This window comes from Oncorhynchus masou, chromosome 13 (assembly GCF_036934945.1).
Source record: "Oncorhynchus masou masou isolate Uvic2021 chromosome 13, UVic_Omas_1.1, whole genome shotgun sequence".
Classification (NCBI taxonomy): domain Eukaryota; kingdom Metazoa; phylum Chordata; class Actinopteri; order Salmoniformes; family Salmonidae; genus Oncorhynchus; species Oncorhynchus masou.
In genome coordinates, this window is record NC_088224.1 from 12843804 (window position 1) to 12870359 (window position 26556).

Sequence of the window (26556 nt, forward strand, 5' to 3'; positions counted from 1 at the left end):
GTATAATGCTGCTACCTGGCTGTCTGTGAGGGACCTGATTAAAGACTACAGTATAATGCTGCTACCTGGCTGGCTGTGAGGGACCTGATTAAAGACTACAGTATAATGCTGCTACCTGGCTGTCTGTAAGGGACCTGATTAAAGACTATAGTATAATGCTGCTACCTGGCTGTCTGTAAGGGACCTGATTAAAGACTACAGTATAATGCTGCTACCTGGCTGTCTGTAAGGGCCCTGATTAAAGACTATAGTATAATGCTGCTACCTGGCTGGCTGTAAGGGCCCTGATTAAAGACTATAGTATAATGCTGCTACCTGGCTGTCTGTGAGGGCCCTGATTAAAGACTATAGTATAATGCTGCTACCTGGCTGTGTATGAGGGCCCTGATTAAAGACTATAGTATAATGCTGCTACCTGGCTGGCTGTGAGGGACCTGATTAAAGACTACAGTATAATGCTGCTACCTGGCTGTCTGTAAGGGACCTGATTAAAGACTACAGTATAATGCTGCTACCTGGCTGTCTGTAAGGGCCCTGATTAAAGACTATAGTATAATGCTGCTACCTGGCTGGCTGTAAGGGCCCTGATTAAAGACTATAGTATAATGCTGCTACCTGGCTGTCTGTGAGGGCCCTGATTAAAGACTACAGTATAATGATGCTACCTGGCTGTGTATGAGGGCCCTGATTAAAGACTATAGTATAATGCTGCTACCTGGCTGTCTGTGAGGGCCCTGATTAAAGACTACAGTATAATGCTGCTACCTGGCTGTCTGTGAGGGCCCTGATTAAAGACTACAGTATAATGATGCTACCTGGCTGTCTGTGAGGGACCTGATTAAAGACTACAGTATAATGATGCTACCTGGCTGTCTGTGAGGGACCTGATTAAAGACTACAGCATAATGCTGCTACCAGGATGTCTGTGAGGGCCCTGATTAAATACTACAGTATAATGCTGCTACCTGGCTGGCTGTGAGGGACCTGATTAAAGACTACAGTATAATGATGCTACCTGGCTGTCTGTGAGGGCCCTGATTAAAGACTACAGTATAATGCTGCTACCTGGCTGGCTGTGAGGTCACACACACACACACACACACACACACACACACACACACACACACACACACACACACACACACACACACACATCTCGCTATCTCTCCCACCCTCTTCTTCTCCCCTCTGCTCATGCTCTCTCAGATCCCATGCTGCTTAGAGCCACCTTGTCCCTGACCCCTCTGTTGTCTGAGCAGTATATGCGAGGATGGGATTTAAAAATAATCTAACACACCCCTGGCTCTTTTCATCTTCCCCATCTCCTTCTCCTGCCTTCCCTGTCTTGGGGTCCTCAGCCTCACAGCACATGGCTGGCTTTAATTAAACTGCCTGTCACCCCATATCACTCCGTGCGGATCAGTCCTGACCAGGGACCTGGCTCAGGGGAGAGAAGACCGGCGGCAGCAGACGGAAATGACTTCAGACACCAAGTACAGGGAGAGTAAGAGTCACATCCAAGATACTGCTCCCTCCTTTATACTGTCTCAGCAGCATTCATCCCCTGTTAGGCTACTGTAGCTGGGGATCTGTCTCACTATTAATAGGCACTTCCTGAGTCCTGAGTGACTGGTATTCACTGCCAACAATGTGTACACACACACACACACACACACACACACACACACACACACACACACACACACACAAGTCAATCCATGCACTTGTTTTTCAGAGCAGTCAGTTTAATGTGCAGTATTTAATTTGCTCGGAGAGATGTGGACTGAAGTTGTGCGGGGTCAAAAGCTCCTCACTCAAATAAGTTGTTTTTCTCTCCCCTGATGTGCCACCCCCCACCCACACACACACACACACATATACACACACTCACACAGTGAGAGAGAGTTATGAGGAAGGGCAGTTTGATGGGAGGGAGTTCTTGTCTCAGATGCATTGTTCCTGGCGTGGGAGCAAGAGAGTGTAATGGTTATGTTTTTTAATGGAGGCAGCAACTGATTTATTCACAATATGACACTGCTAATATCGTCATAACATCTAGTAGCAGGGGGGGGGGGGGGCTTTAAATAAATCAGACTGTGTCATACACCACCCTCTGCAAAATGCATGTGTATTAAAATATCTGTTTTTACTGTCTGTTGTTCCATTAACTCTGCTTTTTGATGGTTGTGGTTCAGTGTCGGAGCCCAGAACCACCGATCCCAGGCCAATGTAGTTGAGCTCCGAGCAGCAGAGTAAATAATACTACTCAAGGAATGTATTTCAGTCAGTCCAAATCCATCCGAGCCCTCTAGATTGTTTTACATCTATGGTAATCAGGCACAAAATGCAAGGCAGGAAGCAGAACAGCGAAAGTGGCGTTTCATGTGATTCTCAGGCAGGAAATGTCCATGGTGGTGAACTAGTATGTAAATGAAAGTGATCCAATGTGATGTTATATATGAACTGAAAAGACACGTAACATGTCATACAGATGATAGATATCGACATTGTGACATTTTTGTTTAGCCCGGACATAGAATGCTGTTGTCACAAGCACTTTCCAATGGTGTTGTTTTGTTCTCTCTGTTTTGTTCTTTCCTCCATTTCTTCACTCTCTCCATCCTGTAGCCGAGTGCGGTTCGTCGGTCATAAACAATGAGGGGATCATGTTGTCGCCAAACTACCCAATGAACTACGAGAACAACCATGAGTGCATCTACAGCATCCAGGTGCAGGCTGGGAAGGGAATCAACATCTCTGCCAGGACCTTCCATCTGGCCCAGGGGGACATTCTCAAGGTACTGGTCTCTGTCTCTCTCTCTGTGTCTCTCTCTCTGTCTCTCTCAATTTCTCTCGCTCTGTCTCTCTGTGTCTCTCTCTCTCTCTCTCTCTCTATTTCTCTCTCTGTGTCTCTCTCTGTCTCTCTCTCTCTGTGTGCCTCTGTGTCTCTCTCTGTCTCTCTCTATTTCTCTCGCTCTGTCTCTCTGTGTCTCTCTCTGTGTCTCTCTCTGTGTCTCTCTCTGTCTCTCTCTTTCTCTCGCTCTGTCTCTCTGTGTCTCTCTCTGTCTCTCTCTATTTCTCTCGCTCTGTCTCTCTGTGTCTCTGTCTCTCTCTCTCTGTGTGTCTCTCTGTGTCTCTCTCTGTCTCTCTCTCACTCTCTCTCTGTGTCTCTCTCTGTCTCTCTCTATTTCTCTCGCTCTGTCTCTCTGTGTCTCTCTCTCTCTCTGTGTGTCTCTCTCTCTCTGTCTCTCTCTCTCTGTGTGTCTCTCTGTGTCTCTATTTCTCTCGCTCTGTCTCTCTGTGTCTCTCTCTGTCTCTCTCTATTTTTCTCGCTCTGTCTCTCTGTGTCTCTCTCTGTCTCTCTCTCTCTCTCTCTCTGTGTGTCTCTCTGTGTCTCTCTCTGTCTCTCTCTATTTCTCTCGCTCTGTCTCTGTGTCTCTCTCTATTTCTCTCGCTCTGTCTCTCTGTGTCTCTCTCTGTCTCTCTCTCTCTGTGTCTCTCTCTCTCTCTGTGTGTGTCTCTCTGTGTCTCTCTCTATTTCTCTCGCTCTGTCTCTCTGTGTCTCTCTCTGTCTCTCTCTCTCTGTGTCTCTCTCTGTCTCTCTCTCTCTCTGTCTCTCTGTCTCTCTCTGTGTGTCTCTCTGTGTCTCTCTCTATTTCTCTCACTCTGTCTCTCTGTGTCTCTCTCTGTCTCTCTCTCTGTGTCTCTCTCTGTCTCTCTCTCTCTGTGTCTCTCTCTATTTCTCTCGCTCTGTCTCTCTGTGTCTCTCTCTGTCTCTCTCTCTCTCTGAGTGTCTCTCTGTGTCTCTCTCTATTTCTCTCGCTCTCTCTCTCTGTGTCTCTCTCTGTGTCTCTCTCTATTTCTCTCGCTCTGTCTCTCTGTGTCTCTCTCTGTCTCTCTCTCTCTCTGTGTCTCTCTCTGTCTCTCTCTCTCTGTGTCTCTCTCTGTCTCTCTCTCTGTGTCTCTCTGTGTCTCGCTCTATTTCTCTCGCTCTGTCTCTCTCTGTTTGTTTCTCTCTGTCTCTTTCTCTCTGTGTCTCTTTCTGTCTCTTTCTCTCTGTGTCTCTTTCTGCCTCTCTCTCTCTGTGTCTCTCTCTGTCTCTTTCTCTCTGTGTCTCTTTCTGCCTCTCTCTCTCTGTGTCTCTCTCTGTCTCTTTCTCTCTGTCTCTCTCTATGTGCCTCTCTCTCTTTCTCTCTGTCTCTCTCTATGTGCCTCTCTCTCTCTCTCTCTATGTGCCTCTCTCTCTCTCTCTTTCTCTCTCTCTGTCTCTGTCTCTGTCTCTGTCTCTGTCTCTCTCTCTGTCTCTGTCTCTGTCTCTGTCTCTCTCTCTGTCTCTGTCTCTGTCTATGGCATGCCTGTGATGATGAATGACACTCAAGCATGTGGATTCTGTCCATGGTAGTGAGCCTTGCCCGAGACCAAAGGGCCCTTAGTACTGGAGCCTATCTCCCGTTTCTGTAACGTGAGGCAGCTTGATGTACATGTACCAGTACACCTGCTGGACAGGACATGTGGATTATGACCATGGTACTTAAGAGACAAGTCTGCCAAAAAAGTAGTAGTCCTCCTTTAAATATTGTCAATAAGCAGTGCCATGGATTCTTAATCTCATCAATGGCTTTATGCAGGCTACATTAGCCTGTAATCTGAACTGAATATCACTCCATTTCACTGTTGAAGTGAAACAATTGTAAAGCTCAGATATTCCTGGCTATAGCTACGGCCACGTATGAAACAACAGAATTCTAGATTTATTTTGATTTATTTTGACTAAGCCTCTTGTTAAGATAGAAGACCTGTCAGCCTATTGGTGTGGAGCAGTCAATGGAGTCAGACGCAACGCGTGTCTGGACACAGCCCTTTGTCGTGGTATATTGGCGATATTCAGTACCACAAACCCCCAAGTTGCCTTATTGCTATTGTTACCAACGTAATTAGAGCAGTACAAATACATGTTTTGTCATACCCATGGCATATGGTCTGATATACCACGACGTTCAACCTATCAGTGTTCAGGGCTTGAACCACCCGGTTTATAATGACAAGATATCCAAATGCTAAAACATGATTGAAAAGTCGTTGACAAAAATACATTTATGTTGCAAAAACAAACTTACTTGGTGTATAGCAGTAGCAATAACTAGCAATAAATTGGAATAGCGTCAATGGAACAAGCCACACAGCTGAGCTTAGTGTTAGCTGGCAGAGCTCTGTAACAATAGAATTACCTCAAGAGCAGCTCTCCTTGAATGAAGAATGGGCATCATTAACAAGGACCTACTCTCACCTGTCATAAACCATTAGCACCCTTTTAACAGGTAGCCTACATTCTCATTAGCTAGGCTATTACACACTTGACATTGCAGTGGCAAATTCTTAACAAAAAAAAACAAAGCCATACTTTGCATGAACATAACATTTTAAAATACCCCCGAAATGGGAGAAACCAATTCAAGAGAGGCACACAACCTGTGGCTTAGAACCGTGAACATTACTGGCCCTCGCTCATATAGGGAAGCCTGTTCACGGAGGTGGTAAGTAGAATGGGTTGACGATCCGGTGGACATTTGAGCTACCATTGGCACTGTATTTAGAATGTATTGGCAGTTAGTTTATTGTAAACCCATAGTGTCTATATACAGTAGCTATATCGGTTTATCTAGTGTCTATGTACAGTAGCTATATTGGTGTATGTAGTGTCTATGTACAGTAGCTATATTGGTTTATGTAGTGTCTATGTAGCTATATTGGTTTATGTAGTGTCTATGTAGCTATATCGGTTTATGTAGTGTCTATGTAGCTATATCGGTTTATGTAGTGTCTATGTAGATATATCGGGCGTATGTATTGTCTATGTAGCTCTATTGATTTATGTAGTGTCTGTAGCTATATCAGTTTATGTACTGTCTATGTAGCTCTATCAGTTTGTCATGTCTATGTAGCTATATCGGTTTATGTAGTGTCTATGTAGCGCTATCGGATTATGTAGTGACTATGTAGCTCTATGAGGTTATGTAGTATCTATGTAGCTCTATGAGGTTATGTAGTGTCTATGTAGATCTATGAGGTTATGTAGTGTCTATGTAGCTCTATCAAATTATGTAGTGACTATGTAGCTCTATCGGTTTATGTAGTGACTATGTAGCTCTATCGGATTATGCCATGTCTATGAAGCTTTATTTGTTTATGTAGAGTCTATGTATCTCTATTCCGTTATGTAGTGTCTATGTAGCTCTATGAGGTTATGTGGTGTCTATGTAGCTCTATTGGATTATGTCATGTCTATGTAGCTCTATCTGTTTATGGCATGTCTATGAAGCTCTATCTGTTTATGTAGAGTCTATGTAGCTCTATTCCATTATGTAGTGTCTATGTAGCTTTATGAGGTTATGTAGTGTCTATGTAGCTCTATTGGATTATGTCATGTCTATGTAGCTCTATCAGTTTATGTAGTGTCTATGTAGCTCTATCGGATTATGTAGTGTCTATGTAGCTCTATGAGGTTATGTCATGTCTATGTAGTTCTATCAGATTATGTAATGCCTATGTAGCTCTCTCTGTTTATTTAGAGTCTATGTAGCTCTATCAGTTTATTTAGAGTCTATGTAGCTCTATCTGTTTAATGTGGCTGTTGTCTTCTATGTAATGTTGTCTGTAAATGTTGATGGTTTAATAGCGTCTTTAACTCAGTGATCTTTAATGCAAGACACATTTCTCTATAAGGCCTAATAAATTAACTAAAGTAAACTCTTGTCTCCGCAGATCTATGATGGTAAAGACAGCACTGCTCATGTCCTGGGGGCGTTTACAGGCTCAGCCATGCTGGGTCTCACCCTCATCAGTACCTCAAACAACCTGTGGCTGGAGTTCTACTCTGACCCGGAGTCCACCGGAGAGGGCTTCAAGCTGGTCTACTCTAGTAAGTTCCCAACCAGTCTTCAAGCTGGTCTACTCTAGTAAGTTCCCAACCAGTCTTCAAGCTGGTCTACTCTAGTAAGTTCCCAACCAGTCTTCAAGCTGGTCATACTCTAGTAAGTTCCCAACCAGTCTTCAAGCTGGTCTACTCTAGTAAGTTCCCAACCAGTGTTCAAGCTGGTCTACTCTAGTAAGTTCCCAACCAGTCTTCAAGCTGGTCTACTCTAGTAAGTTCCCAACCAGTCTTCAAGCTTGTCATACTCTAGTAAGTTACTAACCAGTCTTCAAGCTGGTCGTACTCTAGTAAGTTACTAACCAGTCTTCAAGCTGGTCATACTCTAGTAAGTTACTAATCAGTCTTCAAGCTGGTCATACTCTAATAAGTTTCCAACCAGTCTTCAAGCTGGTCATACTCCAATAAGTTACCAACCAGTCTTCAAGGTGGTCTGCTCTAGTAAGTTACCAACCAGTCTTCAAGCTGGTTGTACTCTAGTAAGTTACTAACTAGTCGTAGAGCTGGTCGTATTCTAGTAAGTTGCCAACCAGTCTTCAAGCTGGTCGTACTCTAGTAAGTTACCAACCAGTCTTCAAGCTGGTCATACTCTAATAAGTTACCAACCAGTCTTCAAGCTGGTCGTACTCTAGTAAGTTACTAACCAGTCTTCAAGCTGGTCGTACTTTAGTAAGTTACTAACTTGTCGTAGAGCTGGTCGTACTCTAGTAAGTTAGTAACCAGTCTTCAAGCTGGTCGTACTCTAGTAAGTTACTAGCTTGTCGTAGAGCTGGTCGTATTCTAGTAAGTTACCAACCAGTCTTCAAGCTGGTCGTACTCTAGTAAGTTACTAACTAGTCGTCAAGCTGGTCGTATTCTAGTAAATTAACAACCCGTCATCAAGCTGGTCGTACTCTAGTAAGTTACCAACTAGTTGTAGAGCTGTGGTTCTGGAAACACTTGCTATAATAACTCTATTTTTTTAAATATTCTATTTAATTTTTACAGATTTAATAAAAAAATAACAACAACTTCACATTTCCACAGACAGAGTCCCACAAAAATAAACATGATGTTGACTAATAATTACTGCACAAGAGTAAAAATAAACACACCATCTCAAGACTAATGAATATCAATAATAATTATAGTAACTTTAATTTACACTCAATTATAAGGTGTGTTTTCTGAACATTTGTAAATTGTTTGCTAATTGTAAAACATGAGTTATAAATTATCTACTAATTGCTTATTATTGAAAGTTAATATAAAATGTTACCTTGGTTCTTAATGATCCAGACTGGGATAGGGGACATCCTATGATTGATTACCCAGACACACTGATTTAGATAGGACCCTAATAAAAGGCTTGGAGTGGGAGTGGAACAAGGCCTTCGTTCCCTATGTGAAAGTAGCTCGTCATATTATGTGTTATGAGATATTATCTTTGTCATGATTCCGCATCATGTTGATATTTAGAAGGAATAGAGTAAAAGTGTAAGTGTTTGTTGTTCACTCTAGATATACACTGAGTAGACAAAACATTAGGAACACCTAATTCACGTAATTGGAGTAAAATACTTAGGCTTCTACTTGCAGCTTATACATTTACGGACACAGGATCCATCCAGTCCATCCATCCAGAAACACTGAGTAGACAAAACATTATGAACACATGTTCTTTCCATGACAGGTGACCAGGTGAATACAGGTGAAAGCTGTGATCCCTTATGGAAGTCACTTGTTAAATCCACTTCAATCACTGTAGATGAAGGGGAGGAGACAGGTTAAAGAATGATTTTTAATCCTTGAGACAATTGCGACATGGATTGTGTATGTTTGCCATTCAGATGGTGAATGGGTAAGACAAAAGATTTAAATGCATTTGAACGGGGTATGGTAGTAGATACCAAGCACACCGGTTTGTGTCAAGAACTGCAAATGCTGCTGGGCTTTTCACGTTCAACAGTTTCCTGTGTGTAGCAAGAATGATCCACCAACCCAAAGGACATCCAGCCAACTTGACACAACTGTGGGAAGCATTGGAGTCAACATGGGCCAGCATCCCTGTAGAACACTTTCGACACCTTGTAGAGTCCATGCTTCCACGAATTGAGGCTGGTGCTCCTAATGTTCGGTATACCACTCGCATCAGTCTCTCCCGTCTCTCCATCTGCGTTGTAAAACAATTAGGAGTTAAAGGGTAGAAGGCTGTCGACAGCCTGGAGTGGATTTCAAGGGATTAAACCACAGCTTGGTCCAAGGTAGTATCAATTACCTGAAAAAGAGCCACCACGCTTTGTTTACCTCGTCCCAGCCCCCCGTAGAAAATCCGACTTTATATTGGCACAGAAGTAAAAGAACACAACAATTCATGTGTTGAACGAGCTAGTAGCTAGCCTGTGTAACATTCAGCAGGGTGTCAGTTCTGACAGAGATTAAAAATAAAGATCAACCCGCTGGTGGGCTATCTCATTTGAAATCTATAAAATCTGTGTCTGGTGGGAGAATTCATTCCACCTTCAGGATTAGCTGTTTGATTGCATAATACAGGTCAGCTGAAGCCCAGGGCCAAGTCTCACAATGGCACCCTATTTCCTACAGAGTTGCACTACTTTTGACCAGAGCCCTATGGCTGACTCTATGAGCTCTGGTCAAAAGTAGTGCACTAAATAGGGAATAGGGTGCCATTTGGCACATCCATACCATATTAACGTATGGATGATGTGTGTATTGTTATTGTATTACTACATATTAACCTATGGATAATGTGTGTACTGTTATTGTATTACTACATATTAACGTATGGATGATGTGTGTACTGTTATTGTATTACTACATATTAACCTATGGATGATGTGTGTACTGTTATTTAAGTCATTTATTGTATTACTACATATTACTACATATTAACCTATGGATGATGTGTGTACTGTTATTGTATTACTACATATTAACGTATGGATGATGTGTGTACTGTTATTGTATTACTACATATTAACGTATGGATGATGTGTGTATTGTTATTGTATTACTACATATTAACGTATGGATGATGTGTGTTATTGTATTACTACATATTACTGCTTTGTTGGAGCTAGAAACATAAGCATTTTGTTACACCAGCAACAGCATCTGCCAATCTGTGCACAAGACAAATAAACCTTGATTTGATTTGAATGTGTAATCACTCTGCTAGGTGAAAATTGCCACCGTTAATCATTCCCAACACCCTCCTGCCTCAGCCACATACTATTTTAAGGTCAGTCATGGCAACTGTTTTTTCTCAGGGTACAGAGCATTGCCATCATGGTGACTGTTTTTTCTCAGGGTATAGAGCATTGCCATCATGGTGACTGTTTTTTCTCAGGGTATAGAGCATTGCCATCATGGTGACTGTTTTTTCTCAGGGTATAGAGCATTGCCGTCATGGCAACTGTTTTTTCTCAGGGTATAGAGCATTGCCGTCATGGCAACTGTTTTTTCTCAGGGTACAGAGCATTGCCATCATGGTGACTGTTTTTTTCTCAGGGTAAAGAGCATTACCGTCACGGTGACTGTTTTTTCTCAGGGTATAGAGCATTGCCGTCATGGCAACTGTTTTTTCTCAGGGTATAGAGCATTGCCATCATGGTGACTGTTTTTTTCTCAGGGTAAAGAGCATTACCGTCACGGTGACTGTTTTTTCTCAGGGTATAGAGCATTGCCGTCATGGCAACTGTTTTTTCTCAGGGTATAGAGCATAGTCGTCATGGCAACTGTTTTTTCTCAGGGTACAGAGCATTGCCATCATGGTGACTGTTTTTTCTCAGGGTATAGAGCATTGCCATCATGGTGACTGTTTTTTCTCAGGGTATAGAGCATTGCCATCATGGTGACTGTTTTTTCTCAGGGTATAGAGCATTGCCGTCATGGCAACTGTTTTTTCTCAGGGTATAGAGCATTGCCGTCATGGCAACTGTTTTTTCTCAGGGTACAGAGCATTGCCATCATGGTGACTGTTTTTTTCTCAGGGTAAAGAGCATTACCGTCACGGTGACTGTTTTTTCTCAGGGTATAGAGCATTGCCGTCATGGCAACTGTTTTTTCTCAGGGTATAGAGCATAGTCGTCATGGCAACTGTTTTTTCTCAGGGTACAGAGCATTGCCGTCACAGTGACTGTTTTTTTCTCAGGGTATAGAGCATTGCCATTATGGTGACTGTTTTTTTCTCAGGGTACAGAGCATTGCCATCATGGTGACTGTTTTTTTTTCTCAGGGTATAGAGCATTGCCATTATGGTGACTGTTTTTTTCTCAGGGTACAGAGCATTGCCGTCACGCTGACTGCTCAGTAGTCTATGAGTGACGTGTCAAACACTATGTTGAGGCTCTACACTTAATTGGAGGCAAATGGAACTGGGTGCTTTGAATTTATGTGGGTTTTGTATTTTGAAAGGTAACTGTCATTGTGATGAGGAGAGGGCAGAGGGATGTGTCTCGTTTTAGCTTGACTGCGTCCTTAATATCACAGGGCAGAGTTCAAACCAGCAAATAGGAAATTGTCAGCTGCTAAAATGTGGGGTGGCACTGTAACGGTTTTCTTGTGTCAATGGAGAGGCGGACCAAAATGCAGCGTGGTTGAAGTTCATGTTTTTTAATAAGACAACTAAACATGAACATAATACAAAACAACAAACATGGAAAACTGAAACAGCCCTATCTGGTGCAACAAACACAGAGACAGGAACAATCACCCACAAAACCCAACACTAAACAGGCTACCTAAGTCGGTGCAGCCAGCTGGTTTCTCCACGCATCGCGCCGACAGAAACAAACATCTTTCTGGTAAGAAGAGGGGCGGGGGCGTATGCCTTATGGCTAACGAGACATGGTGTGATCACAAAAACATACAGGAACTCAAATCCTTCTGTTCACCTGATTTAGAATTCCTCACAATCAAATGTCGACCGCATTATCTACCAAGGGAATTCTCTTAGATTATAATCACAGCCGTATATATTCCCCCCCAAGCAGACACATCGATGGCTCTGAACGAACTTTATTTGACTCTTTGCAAACTGGAATCCATACATCCTGAGGCTGCATTCATTGTAGCTGGGGATTTTAACGAGGCTAATCTGAAAACAAGACTCCCTAAATTCTATCAGCATATCGATTGCGCAACCAGGGCTGGCAAAACCTTGGATCATTGTTATTCTAACTTCCGCGACCCATATAAGGCCCTGCCCCGCCCTCCTTTCGGAAAAGCTGACCACGACTCCATTTTGTTGATCCCTGCCTGCAGACAGAAACTAAAACAAGAAGCTCCCACGCTGAGGTCTGTCCAACGCTGGTCGGACCAAGCTGATTCCACACTCCAAGACTGCTTCCATCACGTGGACTGGGATATGTTTCGTATTGCGTCAGACAACAACATTGACGAATACGCTGATTCGGTGTGCGAGTTCATTAGAACGTGCGTTGAAGATGTCCTTCCCATAGCAACGATTAAAACATTCCCAAACCAGAAACCGTGGATTGATGGCAGCATTCGCGTGAAACTGAAAGCGCGAACCACTGCTTTTAATCAGGGCAAGGTGACCGGAAACATGACCGAATACAAACAGTGCAGCTATTCCCTCCGCAAGGCAATCAAACTAGCTAAGCGTCAGTATAGAGACAAAGTAGAATCTCAATTCAACGGCTCAGACATAAGAGGTATGTGGCAGAGTCTACAGTCAATCACGGATTACAAAAAGAATACCAGCCCCGTCACGGACCAGGATGTCTTGCTCCCAGGCAGACTAAATAACTTTTGCCCGCTTTGAGGACAATACAGTGCCACCGACATGGCCTGCAACGAAAACATGCGGACTCTCCTTCACTGCAGCCGAGGTGAGTAAAACATTTAAACGTGTTAACCCTCGCAAGGCTGCAGGCCCAGACGGCATCCCCAGCCGCGCCCTCACAGCCGCCCCGTAGCACTCACTTCCGTCATCATGAAGTGCTTTGAGAGACTAGTCAAGGACCATATCACCTCCACCCTACCTGACACCCTAGACCCACTCCAATTTGCTTACCGCCCAAATAGGTCCACAGACGATGCAATCTCAACCACACTGCACACTGCCCTAACCCATCTGGACAAGAGGAATACCTATGTGAGAATGCTGTTCATCGACTACAGCTCGGCATTTAACACCATAGTACCCTCCAAGCTCGTCATCAAGCTCGAGACCCTGGGTCTCGACCCCGCCCTGTGCAACTGGGTACTGGACTTCCTGACAGGCCCCCCCAGGTGGTGAGGGTAGGCAACAACATCTCCACCCCGCTGATCCTCAACACTGGGGCCCCACAAGGGTGCGTTCTGAGCCCTCTCCTGTACTCCCTGTTCACCCACGGCTGCGTGGCCACACACGCCTCCAACTCAATCATCAAGTTTGCGGACGACACAACAGTGGTAGGCTTGATTACCAACAACGACGAGACGGCCTACAGGGAGGAGGTGAGGGCCCTCGGAGTGTGGTGTCAGGAAAATAACCTCACACTCATCATCAACAAAACTAAGGAGATGATTGTGGACTTCAGGAAACAGGAGAGGGAACACCCCCTATCCACATCGATGGAACAGTAGTGGAGAGGGTAGTAAGTTTTAAGTTCCTCGGCATACACATCACAGACAAACTGAATTGGTCCACCCACACAGACAGCATCGTGAAGAAGGCGCAGCAGTGCCTCTTCAACCTCAGGAGGCTGTAGGAATTCGGCTTGTCACCAAAAGCACTCACAAACTTCTACAGATGCACAATCGAGAGCATCCTGGAGGGCTGTATCACCGCCTGGTATGGCAACTGCTCCGCCCACAACCGTAAGGCTCTCCAGAGGGTAGTGAGGTCTGCACAACGCATCACTGGGGGCAAACTACCTGCCCTCCAGGACACCTACATCACTCGATGTTACAGGAAGGCCATAAAGATCATCAAGGACAACAACCACCCGAGCCACTGCCTATTCACCCCGCTATCATCCAGAAGGCGAGGTCAGTACAGGTGCATCAAAGCTGGGACCGAGAGACTGAAAAACAGCTTCTATCTCAAGGCCATCAGACTGTTAAACAGCCACCACTCCCATTGAGTGGCTGCTGCCAACACACTGACTCAACTCCAGCCACTTTAATAATGGGAATTGATGGGAAATTATGTAAAATATATCACTAGCCACTTTAAACAATGCTACCTTATATAATGTTACTTACCCTACATTATTCATCTCATATGTATACGTATATACTGTACTCTATATCATCTACTGCATCTTTATGTAATACATGTATCACTAGCCACTTTAACTATGCCACTTGTTTACATACTCATCTCATCTGTATATACTGTACTCGATACCATCTACTGTATCTTGCCTATGCTGCTCTGTACCATCACTCATTCATATATCTTTATGTACATATTCTTCATCCCCTTACACTTGTGTGTATAAGACAGTAGTTTTGGAATTGTTAGTTAGATTACTTGTTGGTTATTACTGCATTGTCGGAACTAGAAGCACAAGCATTTCGCTACACTCGCATTAACATCTGCTAACCATGTGTATGTGACAAATAAAATTTGATTTGATTTGGTTCCCAATCAGAGACAATGACTAACACCTGCCTCTGATTGAGAACCATATCAGGCCAGGCATAGAAATAGACAAACAAGACATCCAACATAGAATGCCCACTCAGATCACACCCAGACCAAACAAAACATAGAAACATACAAAGCAAACTATGGTCAGGGTGTGACAGGCACTTTGAAAGACAAGGAAAAAGAACAGTATCATTATGTCTGTCCTATTTCTGTCAGTTGGCTGTGTAATTATGACGGCGTGCCAAACGGAAACGATTAGGGGAAGATAATAACAGGAAGTGTCTCTGACAGAAAGCCGGCCCATGCTCCTCCTGTACCGACCAAGAGTTCTAGACAAATTAACCAAGCGCTTAATCCTAATTGTTCTGCCTGCTTAGTACAGGCCCCATCCCTGCCTCCGGGCCCAGTGGGATCTTCAAGCCGGAATGACTAAAGCTAATGACCACCATAACTTACATTCTCTCTGTTCTGAGCCCCTAACGACATAGGGAAAGGGTCAGTTGTCCAACTGAATATATTCAACTGAAATGTGTCTTCTACATTTAACCCAACCACTGTGAATCAGAGAGGTGCGGGGGGGGGGCTGCCTTAATCGACATCCATGTCTTCGGCACCCGGCGAACAGTGGGTTAACTCAGGGACAGAATTACAGATTTTTACCTTGTCAGCTCGAGGATTCGATCTGGTTACTGGCCCAACGCTATAACCACTACGCTACCTGCCGCCCCATGTACATGCAATGCAAGCAGCACGGAAATAACTCAAAATGCCTGATTGGAACATTAAGAGAGGAGGCCAAAAACTGTGTGGCTAAATCATATGCCTCCATGCCTGTGTCCAGCCTGGCGCAGGTGATATTTGTGTTAACATCACATATCTGGTTTTCAGAAAGTATTTCAAAGCTGAGCTTGATTGACCAGACGTAATAGACTCAACCAAATGCTCCCATCCTTTTTTACCCCAGAGTTGTGACATAGTGACCTCGTCCTACACTGCCAGAAGGAGGGGGATCCTCCCGAGCCTGTTTACTCTTCATGTTTCTTCTTTCTAGGGAGTTTTTCCCTGGGGCCACTGTGGTTCTGCTTGTTCTCTGGGGTCAAGTTACTGTAGCAGAGCCCTTTGTGACTTTGATTGATTTTCTTCCCTATCTCTTTCTCTTTCTCTCCCTCCCTCTCTCCTTCAATTCAATCCACCCCACCCCACCCCTCCTCCAGGCTTTGAGCTGTCCCACTGCGAAGACCCTGGAGTGCCCCAGTTTGGCTTCAAGGTCAACGACCAGGGACATTTCTCTGGCAGCACCATCACCTACAGGTGTAACCCTGGTTACACCCTGCATGGCAGCGGAGTGCTCAAGTGTATGACCGGAGAGAGACGTGCCTGGGACAACGCCCTGCCCTCTTGCATTGGTAAGGGAACAGAGTAACAAAAGGAGTGTGCATATGAATGGTAAAGCCCTATGATCAGGATCAACTGTTGACTCTAAGCATAGCGGATTGTTAGACGGCTCTCTATCTATTTTCAACTACTGTTAACCCAGTACATTACTGCAGCACAACCATTCTCTCTTCGTGTCAAGTTAACCACAGAAGAAAATGGTAACACAGCTCCCTCAAATTTGTCATAATGATCTAAGCTGCAGCCCATGCACCTCCTACTCTGCATACTGTACAAGCCAGGCTAGGGGAGGGGAGACCAGACCAGGCAGAGCTCCTGCAGGTCATTGTTATGCTACAGTAGAACAACCAGCACTGCAGTCTGCAGATGTATAATGTTAGTTAATCCAGCTGGTTTAATTCAACCTTATGTTGCATTATATCCTCTTAATTGAACTTTGTCAAACAATTTGCAGTGTTTTGCATTTCTTAGTTGAATACAACTAGCCAATACAGGAGCAACAACGGCTTAGCCGCAAAGTGGTAGGCCACACATGCTCAAAGAACGGGACCACCGAGCGCTGAAACGTGTCCTCGGTTGCAACACTCACTACCGAGTTCCAAACTGCCACTGGAAGCAACGTCAGCACAAGAACTGTTCGTCGGGAGCTTCATGAAATGGGTTTCCATGGCTGAGCAGCCACACACAAGCCTAAGATCACCATGTGCAATGGCAAGCACCGTCTGGAGTGGTGTACAGCTCGCCGCCATTGGACTCTGGAGCAGTGGAAACGCTTTTGATTCTTTCTATCGAGTAATAAATCACACTTCACCATCTGGCAGTGCAACGGACGAATCTGGGTTTGGGGGATGCCAGGAGAACGCTACCTGCCCCAATGCATAGTGTCAACTGTAAAGTTTGGTGGAGGAGGAATAATGGTTTGGGGCTGTTTTTCGTGGTTTTGGCTAGGCCCCTTAGTTACAGTGAAGGGAAATCTTAACGCTACAGCATATAATGACATTATAGAGGATTCTGTGCTTCCAACTTTGTGGCAACAGTTTGGGGAAGGCCCTTTCCTGTTTCAGCATGACAATGCCCCCGTTCACAAAGCGAGGTCCATACAGAAATGGTTTGTCAAGATAGGTGTGGAAGAACTTGACTGACATGCACAGAGCTCTGACCTCAAGCCCATCAAACATCTTTGTGATAAATTGGAACGCTGACTGCGAGCCAGGCCTAATCAGCCAACATCAGTGTCGCTAATTCTCTTGTGGCTGAAAGGAAGCAAGACACACAGACAATGTTCTAACATCTAGTGGAAAGCCTTCCCAGAAGAGTTGAGGCTGTTATAGCAGCAAAGGGGGGACCAACTCCATATTAATGTCCATGATTTTGGAATGAGATGTTTGACAAGCAGGTGTCCATATACTTTTGCTCATGTATTGTAAAAGCAAACAAGAGGCAGGAGATTTATTATATCAAAAGTCTTGCATCCCCCGGTTTTAAGCTAGTAGAGTACTTAGTAGATACAGCACGTTATTTCACAAATAATATTCAGAATATCCAACCCAAACCCGTAGATAAAAAACATGTCATGGGGTTGTTTTTGCAAGCTAGAGAAAACATGCCGTATCAACTGAATATCAGTACAGTGCTCCAAGCAGGACACATTTAGCATTGTGTCAGTGTCTGTCAATGGGATTGGACAATTAAGTGGGCAACAGCAAGTTACAGTCTGCTATCTCTCTTTTCTGTTGATTTTAGATTTGTAAGTGGCCAATCAGATGTGATTGAGCACCCCTGAGAAGCCAATGATGTGTGATTGAACGTTTGCTTTGTGAGGAATGAGCTCCATAGGATGTTGGTTAAGACTAGAGGGAGGAAGCGAGATGGGGACCTCTCTCTTTCTCTCTCTCTCCCTCTCTCCGGTATCTAAAAACGTCCCTAATGTAGAGTATAAATCAATAGCGATCTGAACCTTGTTATTCAAGCTTCATTGAACTGTGCATCCATTGTTTGTCATGTAGACGGATTATGCAAATGAAGCTGCTGAAAGGAAACGCAGATGTGGGCTTCATTAATAATAAAGCCCAAACGTCCTGAAGTCAACCAGGCCAGTTTTTCTGGAGGAGGGAGAGAGAGTGAATGAGAAAGAGAGACAGAGCGTGAGAATGAGAGAGAGGGGCGGGGACAGGGAGACAGAGAGTGAGAGAGAAAGAGACGGGAAGTGAGTAAGAGAGAGAGAGAGATGGTGGAAGGACAGAGAGTTAGGGAGAAAGAGACAGGAAGTGAGTAAGAGAGAGAGCGAGAGATGGTGGGAGGACAAAGAGTGAGAGAGAAAGATAGAGACCACACTGCCCCCACGGCACCATCACAGTGCCCCCACGGCACCCCCACAGTGCCCCCACGGCACCATCACAGTGCCCCCACGGCACCCCCACAGTGCCCCCACGGCACCATCACACTGCCCCAACGGCACCATCACACTGCCCCCATGGCACCATCACACTGCCCCCACGGCACCATCACCATCACATTGCCCCCACAGCACCATCACACTGCTCCCACGGCACCATCACACTGCCCCCACGGCACCATCACACTGCCCCCACGGCACCATCACACTGCCCCCACGGCACCATCACATTGCCCCCACGGCACCATCACACTGCCCCCACGGCACCATCACACTGCCCCCACGGCACCATCACAGTGCCCCCACGGCACCCCCACAGTGCCCCCACGGCACCATCACACTGTCCCCACGGCACCCCCACAGTGCCCCCACGGCACCCCCACACTGCCCCCACGGCACCCCCACAGTGCCCCCACGGCACCATCACACTGTCCCCACGGCACCCCCACAGTGCCCCCACGGCACCCCCACACTGCCCCCACTACACCCCCACACTGCCCCCACTGCACCATCACAGTGCCCCCACGGCACCCCCACAGTGCCCCACTGCACCCCCACACTGGTCACTATGTCACAACTCTGGGGTAAAAAAGGATGGGAGCATTTGGTTGAGTCTGCCTACAGTTCCACATGGGTGGGTCTTGCACTGTTAGGGGCTATTCCATTGGTTCCATCTTATTACGTCTGGTCAATCAAGCTCAGCTTTGAAATACTTTCTGAAAACCAGATATGTGATGTTAACACACTGCCCTCACGGCCCTTTCCACACTGCCCCGCCACAATGCCCCCACGGCACCACCACACTGCCCTCACGGCACCACCACACTGCCCCACGGCACCACCACACTGCCCCCACGGCACCACCACACTGCCCCGCCACAATGCCCCCACGGCACCATCACACTGTCCCCATGCCCCTTTCCACACTGCCCCGCCACAATGCCCCCACGGCACCACCACACTGCCCCCACGGCACCACCACACTGCCCCCACGGCACCACCACACTGCCCCCATAGGGACTGCATAGGGAACAGGGTACCATTAGGGACTCTCTCCAGCAGTCTGCATCTTGTGAGATGATCTATTACTGAGATGATTTATTGAGATGAGTCACACGGCTTCACGTTCGCATGAGGAGTGGTAGACATGTTACATTTGTTTGCCAGCCAGCCGCTAATTATTTCCCCTCAGCTGTGTGTGTGTGTGTGTGTGTGTGTGTGTGTGTGTGTGTGTGTGTGTGTGTGTGTGTGTGTGTGTGTGTGTGTGTGTGTGTGTGTGTGTGTGTGTGTGTGTGTGTGTGTGTGTGTGTGAGCGAGACTGTGTAAGTGTTTGTGTGTGTGCGGGTGTGTGTGTGTGTGTGTGAGAGAGAGAGAGAGAGAGACTGTGTGTGTGTGTGTGTGTGTGTGTGTGTGTGTGTGTGTGTGTGTGTGTGTGTGTGTGTGTGTGTGTGTGTGTGTGTGTGTGTGTGTGTGTGTGTGTGTGTGTGTGTGTGAGAGAGAGAGAGAGACTGTGTAAGTGTGTGTGTGCGGGTGCGTGCGTGTGACTGTCCATGGTTACCTCCAGCCCAATACAGCATATATTTAGCTTTTTGAATATACGTCACTGCAAAACTTCTACAGTATCTCCTTTTATTTCTCTCCATAGCTGGATATCTATCATGTTCTGGTTATATTTCTATGGTCTCTCCATAGCTAGATATCTATCATGTTCTGGTTATATTTCTATGGTCTCTCCATAGCTAGATATCTATCATGTTCTGGTTATATTTCTATGGTCTCTCCATAGCTAGATATCTATCATGTTCTGATTCTATTTCTATGTTCTCTCCTTATAGCTGAATGTGGAGGAAAGTTCACAGGCGAGTCGTCAGGACGTATACTGTCCCCAGGATACCCGTTCCCTTACGACAACAACCTCCGTTGCACCTGGATCATTGAGGTGGACTCTGGCAACATCGTAAGGTACTACTGATAATGAATTAGTATTCATCAAGTATCCTCCTTTTCATGTATTGTCCTCTCATGTCTCATCTCAGTGCGTTTCAACAGCCAAGCAAAGGCCCTGCCAAGGTTGTCTTGTTATATCTGTCTAGCAAAAGTACAAGGCTTTTACAGCTCACACTCACACGCACTGACAGTTTCTCTGGATAAAAGTGTCTGCTAAATTACTTTGATGGAAAAGTGAATACACTTTCATGGCTTTGAAAGTGCTAGCATCTCATCCAGAAAGCAAACAATGTCCAGTACATCAGTATATCACATTGAATGTTATTTGTCACATTCGGCAAATATAACATGCTTACTTACGAGCCATTAACCAACAATGCAGAGATTTTAAAAAGTAAGTACGAAGAAATTGGCCAAATAAAGGAAAGAAAAATGGTATAGAGGTATAGAGGTCCTGCATGGCATGGAGCTCGGTCCCAGTGATGTACCGGGCCGTATGCACTACCATCTGTAGCGCATTGCGGTTGGGTGCCGAGGAGTTGCCATACCAATCCGTGATGCAACCAGTCTGGATGCTCTCAATGGTGCAGCTGTAGAACTGTTTGAGGATCTTGGGTTCCATACAAAATCTTTTCAGCCTCCTGAGGTGGAATAGACGTTGCCGTGCACTCTTCACGACTCTGTTGGTGTGTGTGACCATGATAGGTCCTTAGTGTTGTGCACACCAATGAACTTGAAGCTCTCAACCTTCTCCACTACAGACCTCTACCGTCCATTTTCCGCAACTTCGATAGATTGGTAACCAGGCCAACGCGATCAGATCAGCTTGGCTCTGTTGGGCTCAGCTCAGTGGTGTGACAGGGGTACCTCTGTGCTCTCTCCGGTATAGTCTATAGATGCCAGGTCCCTCTTTGTTTTCAGTCTGAGAGCCCAGGTCTAGGCAGTCTAATGAGCCTCAAATGCTCAATCATACATTCAATTATTAGTATTGCATAGAGCCGGAACCGTGTCACCTTGGAGGCAAACAATTTGTTCTGTTCCAACTCCCAGTGGCGCACCTCGTTTGAAATCATATTTTTATTCATGACTTTATTTTCTGCCACTGATGTCATGATCAGCACTGTCTGCTGAATGGAAGGAGTGTTATGACCACGAGCACCAATTACTGGCCTAGTTTTCTGACTTATTGCTCCTTTTTTTCTCTCTCTAAAGCATCATTATACCTAGCCAGGAACCTCGGTCTGGCATCACAACAGGACTTTATGTTGTATCTAGTTTCCATGTAAAAGATTAACGGACTTTGGCCTTCAGCTGAGTGCTTGCATAAAAAAAGGAGAAAAAACAGAAGAAATAAACGCATACCCTTAAATTTGCCATGCTGTACCAATATCAATGTAGTACCAATACTGTACCAATATCAATGTAGTACCAATACTGTACCAATACCAATTCAGTACCAATACTGTACCAATATCAATGTAGTACCAATACTGTACCAATATCAATTCAGTACCAATACTGTACCAATATCAATGTAGTACCAATACTGTACCAATATCAATGTAGTACCAATACTGTACCAATATCAATGTAGTACCAATACTGTACCAATATCAATGTAGTACCAATACTGTACCAATATCAATTCAGTACCAATACTGTACCAATATCAATGTAGTACCAATACTGTACCAATATCAATTCAGTACCAATACTGTACCAATATCAATTCAGTACCAATACTGTACCAATATCAATGTAGTACCAATACTGTACCAATATCAATGTAGTACCAATACTGTACCAATATCAATTCAGTACCAATACTGTACCAATATCAATGTAGTACCAATACTGTACCAATATCAATTCAGTACCAATACTGTACCAATATCAATGTAGTACCAATGCTGTACCAATATCAATGTAGTACCAATGCTGTACCAATATCAATGTAGTACCAATGCTGTACCAATATCAATTCAGTACCAATACTGTACCAATATCAATGTAGTACCAATACTGTACCAATATCAATTCAGTACCAATACTGTACCAATATCAATGTAGTACCAATGCTGTACCAATATCAATGTAGTACCAATGCTGTACCAATATCAATGTAGTACCAATGCTGTACCAATATCAATGTAGTACCAATGCTGTACCAATATCAATTCAGTACCAATAATGTACCAATATCAATGTAGTACCAATGCTGTACCAATATCAATTCAGTACCAATACTGTACCAATATCAATGTAGTACCAATACTGTACCAATATCAATTCAGTACCAATACTGTACCAATATCAATGTAGTACCAATGCTGTACCAATATCAATTCAGTACCAATACTGTACCAATATCAATGTAGTACCAATACTAATGCAGTACCAATACTGTATCAATATCAATGCAGTACCAATACTGTATCAATACCAATGCAGTACCAATACTAATGCAGAACCAATACTGTATCAATATCGATGCAGTACCAATACTGTACCAATATCAATGCAGTACCAATACTAATGCAGTACCAATACTGTATCAATACTAATGCAGTACCAATACTGTATCAATACTAATGCAGTACCAATACTGTATCAATATCAATGCAGTACCAATACTGTACCAATACTAATGCAGTACCAATACTGTACCAATATCAATGCAGTACCAATATCAATGCAGTACCAATACTCTATCAATACCAATGCAGTACCAATACTAATGCAGAACCAATACTGTATCAATATTAATGCAGTACCAATACTGTACCAATACTAATGCAGTACCAATACTGTATCAATACCAATGCTATACCAATACTAATGCAGTACCAATACTGTATCAATATCAATGTAGTACCAATACTAATGCAGTACCAATACTGTACCAATACCAATACTGTACCAATACTAATGCAGTACCAATACTGTACCAATATCAATGCAGTACCAATACTAATGCAGTACCAATACTGTATCAATATCAATGCAGTACCAATACTGTACCAATATCAATGCAGTACCAATATCAATGCAGTACCAATACTGTACCAATATCAATGCAGTACCAATACTAATGCAGTACCAATACTGTATCAATATCAATGCAGTACCAATACTGTACCAATATCAATGCAGTACCAATACTGTACCAATATCAATGCAGTACCAATACTAATGCAGTACCAATACTGTACCAATATCAATGCAGTACCAATACTGTACCAATATCAATGCAGTACCAATACTGTATCAATATCAATGCAGTACCAATATTAATGCAGTACCAATACTGTACCAATATCAATGTAGAACAAACTGTATGTGTTTGTATAAGAGATTCAGTGATTTTACTTGATTTAAACCCCTTTTCCCTGTGAGGAGCAAAGGTCATCCACAAATGATCTCCTACAAACTCTGCTTTTGGGCAAATTTCTCAAGTTCCTTCCATAATCATCTACCATTATTACTCTGTTATTCTGTGATTTATTGCAAGTAATTTATTGTAGCCTAGGGTTGCAAAATTCCACCAACTTTCTCAAAATTCCTGGGTTTCGCAGAAATCCCGGTGGGAGGTATTTTCCTGTTTCCAGGAATCTTCCAACCAGGATTATTGAAAACAAAAATAGAATTTAGTGAAAGTTACCAAGAACTGGTATTTTACATCCAAACCTAAGTGACAATTTTATTCCTCCTCGTCCCTCAGTCTGCAGTTCCTGGCCTTCGACACAGAGGCGTCACATGACATCCTGAAGGTGTGGGACGGTCCTCCTGAGAATGAGATGTCCCTGAGGGAGGTGTCTGGCTCTCTGCTTCCCGAGGGGATACACAGCACCCTCAACCTGGTTACCATCCAGTTCGAGACCGACTTTTACATCAGCAAGTCCGGATTCGCCATCGAATTCTCAAGTGAGTAGTTTACTGTTTGTGAAAAGCCTTTGACGTGTATATCTTCAAAAGCAATGAAGTCTGTTAGAGCGTACAGGTTTGGGTTATTCTCTGAAATGTGATTGGGCTCAGAGACATTGTTGGTTATGTGTTTTGAAGGTCGTTATGAAAGATACTGCAACATTCATTATGTGTCATATCAACAAAAAGGTGTTATGAATGTCTATGTATGTAATGGGGCGGCAGTGTAGCCTAGTGGTTAGAGCGTTGGACTAGTAACCGGAAGGTTGAGAGTTCAAACCCCTGAGCTGACAAGGTACAAAATCTGTCGTTCTGCCCCTGAACAGGCAGTTAACCCACTGTTCCCAGGCCGTCATTGAAAATAAGAATTTGTTCTTAACTGACTTGCCTGGTTAAATAAAGGTCAAAAAAAATTGCATAAAGCCCCTGCATAGATTTGATTCCCTCCCTGTGTTGTGCCTGCCAGGTTCAGTGGCCACCGCCTGCAGAGACCCGGGGGTCCCCATGAACGGCAGTCGTAACGGGGACGGACGAGAGCCGGGTGACACTGTAACCTTTCTCTGTGACCCTGGGTACGAGCTCCAGGGAGAGATGAAGATCACATGTATTCAAGTGGAGAACCGCTACTACTGGCAACCCAGCCCTCCTGTCTGCATAGGTGAGTGCTTTAATTACAGGTAGAGCCAGGGGGTTGTATCAAGGTGAGTACTAACAGGGACTCAGACCATGCTACTCATCCCCAGCCTCCTAGCCTGCTAATTAACATATTGAATTAAGATCCCTGAGTGTTGCCAGAACCTGCTGGCGCCAAGCAGCACTTGAGCTCTAGAGATGATTGACTGTCATCGCTCTCCAACCGTTTTGAACAAGGCAAAACATTAAATGAAGATCAAATTATTGGAAGCAGATCCCAAGATCTCTCTCACTTTTCAGAGATGGTGTGCTTATAACGACACCTCAAGGATTCTTGTCAACTCCTGATCACGGGTGTCTTGTGTTAATGTGGCTTTATAACGTCTGATCTGTCAAAACGAACTACATCAGTTACTGTTATGGTTTAAACATTCTGGTAACTTTCCCAAACATTCCCAGGTTTTCCGGAAATCCTGTCTGGAGGATTTCCCAGATATTCCATTGTGATTCCGGGAATCTTTCAACCAGGATTTTCTGAGAACTTGGTAATTTTAGGAACGTTACCGGAATTTTGCAGCCCCAAACACCAGTATATCTCCACAGAATGACATGCAGTTTTCCCTGTGGTACATAACAGAGACAGTTCATGAGTGTCAGAGTCAGACAAGTACATGTTACCTTTTCTCACTTCTCTTCTTCTCTTTCAGCCCCCTGTGGAGGAAACTTGACTGGATCCAACGGCTTCATCCTGTCTCCCAACTTCCCTCACCCCTATCCCCACAGCAAGGACTGTGATTGGCTAATAGCTGTCAACTCGGACTATGTTCTATCGCTGGCCTTCGTCAGGTAATAGGTGCTAGTTTCCTCCAAAGTGATTAAGGCCTACTCTCCCTATCAGTTCCACTGCATGCTCACGCACACACACACACACACACACACACACACACACACACACACACACACACACACACACACACACACACACACACACACACACACACACTCAACACCGCCACCAAGGTGGACATTAATGGGCATTTTGTCACGACGTGAGGTGATTATACAACGGTAACTGCTGACCGTTATCACTGTTATATTAAGATGCAGTTCATGTCTTAGGCGGGTAATTAGCTACCCCAGCTGGACTTCCATGCTCACTTTGTCAGTAATGAACCCATAGTTGGCCTTCCTCAGCTCCCCACGTTAAGTTGCTGTATCAAGACGTCCCAGCCAACGTTGACTGATGCAGACACTTAATGGAAGTCAAAAGGAAGAACTTGAGTTTCACACCTAAATAGTCCCGTTAATTGCGTCCATTTTTCATTTCACCTTTGGCGGCCGCAAGGGCTGTCCCCAACAGACAGAGGTCAAAGGTCAACACAGGGTTAAGTTTGACTGCCGGGAGGGTACACAGTGTGACGTAAAGCTGACAGATGTTACCGCTGCTGCTGCTGCTGTAAAGGACTCTAAGTTAAACCTCAAACTTAAAATTGTGAAATGAGACCGCCCTCTGCCTCTCCCCTACCAACAGCTAGCTAGCTTCTCCTGTTCCTCCCTCTGCCTCTCCTCTACCAACAGCTAGCTATCTCCTCTGCCTCTCCCCTACCAACAGCTAGCTAGCTTCTCCTTCTGCCTCTCCCCTACCAGCAGCTAGCTATCTCCTCTTGCTCTTCTCTCTGCCTCTCCTCTACTAGCAGCTAGCTAGCTTGCTCCTCCTGCTCTTCTCTC

The 26556-nt window shown here is 44.5% G+C and overlaps 1 protein-coding gene across 3 annotated transcripts in view; it reads left to right on the plus strand.

Annotated features, from left to right (window-relative positions):
* Positions 1–26556, plus strand: part of LOC135551748 (CUB and sushi domain-containing protein 3-like) — an 826047-nt gene that overhangs the window by 552750 nt on the left and 246741 nt on the right. For all 3 annotated transcript variants that reach the window (XM_064982949.1, XM_064982950.1, XM_064982951.1), the window contains 7 exons: positions 2629–2798; positions 6763–6919; positions 15749–15940; positions 20160–20286; positions 23993–24195; positions 24662–24853; positions 25536–25674. In XM_064982949.1, the coding sequence (XP_064839021.1) occupies positions 2629–2798; positions 6763–6919; positions 15749–15940; positions 20160–20286; positions 23993–24195; positions 24662–24853; positions 25536–25674 (1180 nt within the window). The remainder of the gene's footprint in view (positions 1–2628; positions 2799–6762; positions 6920–15748; positions 15941–20159; positions 20287–23992; positions 24196–24661; positions 24854–25535; positions 25675–26556) is intronic.